The 9,268-nt window shown below is 43.9% G+C and overlaps 1 protein-coding gene across 1 annotated transcript in view; it reads left to right on the forward strand.

The window, feature by feature from the left end:
- Nucleotides 1–8,488, forward strand: part of LOC308287859 (plexin-A1-like) — a gene marked incomplete at its 5' end in the record, with an annotated part of 234,475 nt that extends 225,987 nt beyond the window's left edge. Inside the window, 7 exons of the mRNA XM_080729172.1 lie at nucleotides 242–345; nucleotides 525–633; nucleotides 2,786–2,976; nucleotides 5,721–5,890; nucleotides 6,665–6,877; nucleotides 7,425–7,575; nucleotides 7,849–8,488. Of these exons, the coding sequence (XP_080585298.1) occupies nucleotides 242–345; nucleotides 525–633; nucleotides 2,786–2,976; nucleotides 5,721–5,890; nucleotides 6,665–6,877; nucleotides 7,425–7,575; nucleotides 7,849–7,944 (1,034 nt within the window). The 3' untranslated portion in view covers nucleotides 7,945–8,488. The remainder of the gene's footprint in view (nucleotides 1–241; nucleotides 346–524; nucleotides 634–2,785; nucleotides 2,977–5,720; nucleotides 5,891–6,664; nucleotides 6,878–7,424; nucleotides 7,576–7,848) is intronic.
- Between the last annotated feature and the right edge of the window lie 780 nt (nucleotides 8,489–9,268).

Consider the following 9,268-nt stretch of genomic DNA (forward strand, 5'->3'; position numbering starts at 1 on the left):
TTAAATGTCTTAAAATACACCTTAACATGAATCCAACTACTGATAACAGTTCAGCACAATTTTATACAATATGTGGGGGTCCCTGCTTTATCTCCCTCTCAGGTACTGTAAGGGGTCCTTGGCCTGTAAATGTTCAAGACCCCTGATCTACACTCTTGCTCTCTCTGCCGCATTAATGAATTAAACAGACCTATGTAACCGTGCGTGTGTGTGTGTGTCTGCGTGTGTGTGTGTGAGACAGAATGGCGCCAGGGCAGGATGGCACGCATCATCCTTCAGGACGAGGACGTCACCACCAAAATAGACAATGATTGGAAGAGACTCAACACGCTGGCCCACTACCAGGTAACATTCTGGGAACCGGGCTGCTATATTTAGAACACTGTTGGTTCTGGTCCAAAATGTCCACCCGTTTGATAGAGGGGACAACGTACTGTAGAACAACATTGGAAGCTGAAGAAGGTAACTTAAGGTAAAAGCTAAGTCCTTGTTTGACTGTGTTTTTGTGTTGTTTGTTGCCTCAGGTGACAGATGGCTCAGTGATTGCCTTGGTGCCAAAGCAGAACTCGGCCTACAACATATCCAACTCCTCCACATTCACCAAGTCCCTCAGCAGATACGGTAAGAGAGAAGGTGTGTGTGTTATGTGTGTGTTATGTGTTTGTCTTTGCACACCGATATTTGTGTGTATGGCCACTTTTGTTAGTGTGTCTGAGCACGCACATTTTGTGTTTGCGTGTACATGTCGAAATGTACATTCACTTAGCGGATGCTAAGTGAATAAAATGTGGACGTTAAGTGAATACTAATGTACAAGACTGCACTGCAGAGTAGTGTTGTACAGTAACTATGTTCTCTCTCTGCCCTCCTGTCTCTCTATACCAGGGGTCTTCCACAGGGGGTTCCGGGACCCCTAGGGGGTCCTCAGAGTTACTACAGGGGGTCCTCCAATTCCAAGTCTTTGTGTGATAGAAACTTGTTTTCCTCCTTTTTTATATTATCTATATTCTGTCCATAATCTGAGAACGTTTAGCCGAAAATAGCAGATCTATAAGTTCACAACGCAGCTTGTGGATCGGTTATTATTTGTGAAAACACAAATTGACGTGAATCCAAAATACATTGATGATTGTGCAGATTTGTGCTGCCAAACAATGAAACTATATGAAATCTATGCAAAGGTTGTGGGGTCCCTGTTTCATCTCTCTCTCAGCTAAGGGGTCCTTGACCTGAAACCGTTGAAGACCCCTGCTCTATACTGTCCTATCTACATAAAGTAGAAACAAATGTATATCCAGTAATAGACCTCTCTTCAATGTCATACACATGCCACTGTAAAACCTGAGGTACAACAGCAGCAGGTTTAGATGGTGAAGCATAGTGACTAAAGGTTGTCTGCGTCGAAACAGCACTGTGTTTCATCGTCTGTGCCTCAGTCACTTTAGCCTTTACGTGGGATGGATGGATGACTAGATGAAGGAGGACAGCACCGTCGCCTCCAGTCCAGCTGTGGGATGTGGCAGGCTGGCTGGATGGCTGCTTGTCTGGCCTGGTTGGTTAGGTCCACCCCATCTGGAGCTCACGCTCTCATGTCCATTTGTGTTTGTCTCTCTCTATCTCTCTCGTCAGTCTTCCTTGCTCACACCAAGTCACTTTCTCTACCTCCCGGGATTATCTTTTCATGTCTCTCTACTGCTCCTCCTCAAATGCTCTCTTTAAGGTTAAAGGGGAACATAACCAATTCCGAACCTAAATCCCATTGTTCTTGGCCAAAACATAATGGCCTGTCTTCTGTGGATTCTTCCAAAACGTTGTTTTGCAAGGTCAACAATTCACAGAGAAATACACAGAAGACACATGGTATATGTTTGCATTGTTATATATGATCTCTTCAGATCAGAATAATGGGAATTAGGTTCAAAATGAGCAAAGTTTCCCTTTAAAGGCTCACCCTGGCAAAATAACTAGAATCCCATTATGTAGTATTCTGTTGTGAAAATGTGGCATAATAGTTTCCAATGTGCTCTGAGCTCTCAAAGGCTCCAGTAAAAACTAAAACACACAGACATGTTTTACGTAGGCTGCTGGAGTTTTGTCAGAGCCGGTGAGAGCGAGCTCTCGAGACACAGAACACATTGGGAAGTGTTATGTCACATTTTCACATCTTATCACAATAGAATGATAGTATTCGGGTTCAAAAATGGGTGAAGTGGCCTTTTATCCACCCTATATATGCCTCATTTATACACAGTAACCTGTCCGTGAGTCCTATCTAGCTGACACACACGCAGACCCAGCTCTGTCTGCTTCCACAGCATGGCAATTTAGCTGTCCTAAATTCTCTCAGTCCATCCCAGCCTTTGTGCGGCTGTGATATGGTGCTCAAACCTAAAGCTTAATGTTCCTTTCCTTGTCGTAAAATAGGGGATAACTGTCCGATTTGGAGCAAGAGAGAGGAGAGATTGACACACAAATATATTCTGCAATAAAAGCGTGACATTTAAGTAGGAGAAGCTGTCACCTTAAAAAGAAGAAACCCATTGCAATAGACTACGAAAGTATGGGTTCTTTAGCCATTGTGAATGGTTTAGGCATACTTTAATTTCATTTATCTCCAGCGACTGAGGCTAACTGGTCTCAGAGAGATGAGAGAGAAATTGAAGCACATCAATGCACATAGACAAATGTAATGGAAAAATCTAAGAACCAGAAAGGTAATAAATATGACGAAGTGCTGCTGTTCAATTGCCAACTTGACTCAGTCGTCCCCTGTCCCCCGGTGCAGAGAGTATGCTGAGGACAGCCAGCAGTCCAGACAGCCTGCGTTCCCGGACGCCCATGATCACCCCAGACCTGGAGAGTGGAACCAAACTGTGGCACCTGGTGAAGAACCATGACCACTCAGACCAAAGGGAGGGCGACAGGGGCAGCAAGATGGTGTCCGAGATCTACCTGACCAGACTGCTGGCAACCAAGGTATGTGGACGGCCAAAGATACACTGTAAAAATGAAAATTGCAAGAGTATACAGAAGTAACCAAAATGAACCCGCAGGTGTCCATTTGGTACATTTGAACATTTTCTTTTCAAGTAGTGTCCCTGTTCACAAGGTGCAACTGTTTCATCATCCATCTTAGTGCAATGGTCCCAAACTAGAGCTACTGTATAGTGTGACAACTGACTGTAGGCTATGATCTAGTACTGTAAGTTTACATCAATGATAATCCTAGCCACTCAAACCCAGATAGTGTACATAGCCCCCCACCCCCCAAAAACAACCAAACAACAAAAAACTACACGCTATCAGCGCACTGCTTCATGGCCTCGGCAGCTTATAGATCTGTTATTTTGGGCACATAAACAATGAGGCTTGACAGAGACATGCAACTTGCTTTCACGCACGCACGCACGCACGCACGCACGCACGCACGCACGCACGCGCGCGCGCGCACACACACACACACACACACACACACACACACACACACACACACACACACACACACACACACACACACACACACACACACACACACACAGTCCCATGCACAATCTTAGCACACACACACACACACACACTCCCATGCACAATCCTAGACCAAAGCTATCTGCAACACATTCTTGTCATTTAGCCAGGTTCCACCAGCAGTCCTCATTGACCTTTGTTTGGTGGGCGTCTCAAAGCTCATTAACATTTTTCAGAAGGATATGAACACACACGCTGGACTGATTGTTTATTTCTTAATTAGGAGGCTGACCTTTGACTATTGAGTTGTTTGGTTGGTGCTGCTGGGCCTCCATCGGCGCCCTCAGGGCTTTGTCGGCGTTGGCCTTTAGCCAACGCTGTTACCGTACACGCCAAAACCTTATATACGCTGTTACCGTACACGCCAAAACCTTATATGTGTTCTCTAGACCAGAGGTTCTCAAACATTTTCATGTCAAAGACCCCCAAATTGATACTTATTAGGACATGGACCCCCATTTGAAAAAGATGTTGTTGTTAGAGTAGATTCAGTCCATAAAGTGTTCTATGTCTATGTAGGTGGAGAGAAACATGTAGAGCGAGTGTCACCTATCAGTCATTCCTATGGATGGCTAACTTCTAGCAGGTGAATAATGTTGAAATTGAATTGTTTTGCTGGGGACCCCTGAAACGCCTTGAAGGACCCCAATGGTTACATTGTTCTATGCATTATACACGTGTGTATGTGTGTACAGTGCTGTTTGCACATCTTTGTGATTTACAGTGTTTCATGCATGAGTTCAGATCAGGCTCGGGAAGGTTTGCGTTCAATGTGCGTATTGATGTGTCGGAGAAACCAAGTTTGGGTCAATGTGCATTTCATCCCTCAGTAAACTGTCGATCCGTCGTCGGTGCCATCGACGTCCCAATGCTAAGGAAAAACTGCTTTCTGAAAAAAATCGGTAGTGGCCATGGCAACGTTCCATACTGGCAACTGTTGATGTTGGCGCTGTGTTGGCACCTTTACTCCTGTGTCTGGCAACATGCACACACACACACACGCATGCACGCACGCACGCACGCACACACAAACACACACACGCACGCCACACTCGTATCACTCGTATCACGTATCACACTCATTTGCAGGTGCTAACTAGCACAATGATTCTAACCCCCCCCTTCTCACAAATATTTCCCTCATGAGACTTCCATTGTTCTCAGTGCAGGTACAGTAGGAAAGTGCAAGGGCAGCAGGACTAGGGTTGATTGGGACCAGAAAATAATTAATATGCAAGCCAGGGGAAAAACAACTGGGGACTTTTGCAGAATCGTAGTTTGTTCTTATTTGTTGCATTACAGCGCCCCAAAGCTTTGTGTGTTATGGGATGCTGATTTATGGATGTGCGAATCAATGGGGGAGAGCGAGCAGAGAATAGATTCCGGTTATAGCCAGTTTTCAGAAACGTTTGTAAGACGGAGGGTTTTGCCACTTAAGAGATGGAAAGTGGGGAAATGCAAGCGGCGGCGGGTGGGAGGAGATTTAGAATAATTTCAATTTCACAGGAGTTTGCAAAAGATTCAGTTGACTACAAAGTGATGTTATGAGAAGCACATTGCCGCTGCGCCCTCCAACTGAACTCTCAGTGGGCCAACATCCTAAATACGAGACAGAACGCTCGTCATTAACCGCTGTCATAAACCATCAGAGTCACATCAATGAAAGCATGGCTCTGTTGTGTTGCATTGCTCTCTACTGACAGCCGCTGGCCATATAGCTAGTCCCATCACAGATGTAGAAATATTGAACCAAAACCGTTTCCTAATCATATTGTGACTCAAAGACACAATTATCACAAGTACAGTACCATAAGTACCACAAGTACATTGAAAAAGGCCCAGGAAGAACTGATTAACTGGTCACATGACATGCATTATGAAGTTCTATTGGCTAAAAGGGGTGTGGTGCCAGAAGCACCACAACACCTTACAGACAAACTGACACCTTGGTGGATCTAATCATGATAAAATGGCATATGAAACGGCCTGGCGATGCTATAGCTCAATAAAAACATAATGTGATATGTGGTATGCTGCTCTTCATCCAGACTTTACTACTTTTGTAGCCATAAGTTAACGTTATATTACACATCTTAATGCAGCTGTGTCTGTGAGGTGTTAAGGCATGACATGTGTTCTAGGAGCATACAGTACATGGCGGCCCTAATTCTTAAGTGTTGTATTTTTGTCCTTAGGGCACGCTGCAGAAGTTTGTGGACGACCTGTTTGAGACCATCTTCAGCACGGCCCACCGAGGCAGCGCCTTGCCCCTGGCCATCAAGTACATGTTCGATTTTCTGGACGAGCAGGCCGACAAACACAGCATATCTGACTCGGATGTACGGCACACCTGGAAGAGCAACTGGTGAGTCTGGGTGTATGCTTGTGTTGATTGATTGAAGACTGTATTAGAAGTTTGCATAGGAAAAGGTACAGTTTCATGACAATACAGTTCACTGGTACAGGGTCAACTAAAAGGATACCTCAAAAAAGCTTTTGGGCTTGTTTCAGTTGGGGTCTTTTTCTAACTCATAACATAGTGACAGACAAATAGAATACATTACTATGCTTAAAATATGTCCACAATGCAAACTGCCCACAATGCAAAATAAATGATATTTACAATAGAATGGTCAGGGGGAGGTAAGGATAGCTTTCTTTTTCTTTTACCAGTTTTGAGTAGAAGCTGCCTCTGAAGTGGCTTTTCAGTGCCATTTTAAAGGAAGGTAGGGATTTACACTTGTTTAAGGTCTTCGGTAAGGCGTTCCACATTTTAACGACATAGCAAAAGAAATGGTGTATGAATGTGTGTATTATGCATGCCTGTGGAAGCGGCATTATTCCATGAGAGGTGTATGAGTATTGTAGACTACATTTCCAGTGCAGTGGGGTATTCGGTGCTGCAATGAATCAGAGACACATTTCGCTAGATGTACAGTATAGAATGAAAGATGTATTTCATTCTATACACATCCTTACCTCTGGGTTTATTTTAAATGTTTAAATCATCACTTTCACTCCTCCTCCATTTGACCGGGTGCTGCGTTTGCAACTTCACTGTAAGCGTCGCTCCCTGCAACCTTAACAGCTTGTCAAAAAATTCTAATTGCTCTGTCTTTCTTCATCTCTCTCCTTCCAGTCTTCCGCTGAGGTTCTGGGTGAACGTGATAAAGAACCCCCAGTTTGTGTTTGACATCCACAAGAACAGCATCACAGACGCCTGCCTGTCGGTGGTGGCCCAGACCTTCATGGACTCCTGTTCCACATCAGAACACAAGCTGGGGAAGGACTCGCCTTCCAACAAGCTGCTATATGCTAAAGACATCCCCAACTACAAGAACTGGGTAGAGAGGTATGTGTAAAGTTGGAAGTAAACTGTAGATATAGTGGTATAGCAGGGGTGCCCAAACTTATTTCAAAGGGGGCCACATTAGAAATAATGTTAAAACACCCAAGGGCCGACTACATCTCCTGACATAATGCACTTTCGGATAATAACAAAGTCACTTACATACTGTATGCATCGCATTTAAATGATTTTATTTAACTATCATCATCGATATTTAATAGCAATGGTATTTTGTCAGGTGTGTGCTCTGAACAAAACACAAATAACTCAGCCTTATTTCACATTACCAAATATAACTACACGTGTAAGGTAAATCCTGACAAATTATACTCTGGGAAAATATTCTTGTTTGACGGTGTTGGCGGGCCATTTATAATACAATTTAGGAATTTTATACAGCCGCGGGCCGTATAAAATGTGTCCTCGGGATGCATTTGGCCCACAGGCCCAACTTTGGACAACATTTGGTATAGTCTAAAGTTACCCCTTCTTTCTGGAACGGTTGTTATCCTTTCTGCATTTGAGTCAATGTTTTGTCTCTGTTCTCCAGGTACTACTCGGATATCTCCAGGATGCCGGCCATCAGTGACCAGGACATGAGTGCCTACCTAGCGGAGCAGTCCCGTCTGCACCTCAGCCAGTTCAACAGCATGTCAGCCCTGCACGAGATCTACTCTTACATCGTCAAGTACAAAGACGAGGTGAGAAAGAGATGTTTTAATTGCCTCTACCAAGGCCCTTTTTCCCCCCCCTCACCTTGATCATTTAGTATTTTGCAACTTACATGTCTGCGTAAAAGTGCTGAGCCTGAAGAACCTCTGAAGACACACCAGAATGTTCAGTGGGGCATTAGGTCAACCGTTATCGTAGAAGGACTGAGGCATTCCCATCGTATGAGGTGTTGATGTGAGCCCATGAAAGCTTTGGTTGTATGTTTGACCTCTCACCGTGGTCCTTCTCGCTTCCATCTTCAGATCCTGTCAGCCCTGGAGCGAGACGAGCAGGCCAGGAGACAAAGACTGAGAAGCAAGCTGGAGCAGGTCATCGACACAATGGCCCTGGCCAGCTGAGGACCAACCACACCTCCTCCTCCACCCACTTCTCCTCTTCACTCCTCTCCATCTCTCTCTCCCTCGCTCCTCTCACCCAGAGAACAAACAAAACTCCAACCCCCGACAAGACGACAACACAAGACTGCAAAGGACTGAAGGAAGCAGTACACTGCAAAAAGGGGGGCGTTCGGCAGAGATGGGCGGGCCTGTGTGAATGTACGTACATACGTGTGTGAGTGTGTGTGTGTGTGTCTGCCTGCCGGCCGTGTGATGTGTGCACGCACACTTCTGTGTGAAGATCCCGGGACGCTAAATGTTTTTTAACATGCGTGTACACTGAGACTGTGTCACCGGAACGCATTTGATTATTGTGGCTGTTTGTGGTTTGTTCGTTTTATTTTTCATTACTGGAGTTTGGACGTGACAAAGCTAGGTTTCAGGAAATTAGAGCGATTTGGGAACACGTAAAGGAACTTCGTGATTGGCGTCATGCGCTGGATGGAATGTTTTCCAAACATGGACCAACCCACAATGAGCCAATAGAGAGAGGTTCCTTCTGTCATGTGACTCTAGTCTGACTAGTCACGATCAAAGTTTCAAAGGACGTTTGATTCGTTTTTTTTTGTTTTGTTTTGTTTTTGTATAAATGTAATCAACTGCCCACTCTCTGATCTCTCGCCACTTGTATTACTGCTGAATTTGCACAATTTACAGAAAACGTTACAAAGGAAGACTATAGATATATATATATATATATAAATACAGCTACATTTTTAAAGAAACAAAGGTTAGGATGAAAACGTTTTGTTTAGTTTTTTCTTTTTCTTTTTAACACCAACATGCAATGAAAAAACTATGAAATCTGATTTGATATTTCAAGTAAAAAGAAAAAAAATCAACAACTGAGAGAAAAAAGGAACAAAAAAGGAACAAAAATAGTTGTCCTGTGCCATGTTTTCTTTGAATGTTGTTTAGTGCAAAAAAAAAAACAAAAAAAAACATTTTGTTAGATGGAATGTGCTACCGTATGATTTTAAATATGAACATGCCTAGTGACTGAAAAAGTTGTAAAAGTAATGAACCATCATGTGATCCTTCTTGAAAATGGCGGGAAGTAAGACGATGAGTAACTGTCATTCTTTTGTGCATTGAACATTTCCTTGAAGAGAGAGGTGTCATGGGATAACATGAAGTTACTGTTGTTTCTAAATCAATCAGTGCAATCGTTTTGGTTTCAGAGAACCAAAAACAAAAAAAACACGGTGGATTTGTTGCTTTATCACGGACACTTCTGAATCTGGCGGCAAGGTCCCCGGTCCTCCTCTCCCAGGGCTCGAGAGAG

Source organism: Nannobrachium achirus (assembly GCF_963921795.1).
Source record: "Nannobrachium achirus genome assembly, chromosome: 6".
Taxonomy (NCBI): Eukaryota; Metazoa; Chordata; class Actinopteri; order Myctophiformes; family Myctophidae; genus Nannobrachium; species Nannobrachium achirus.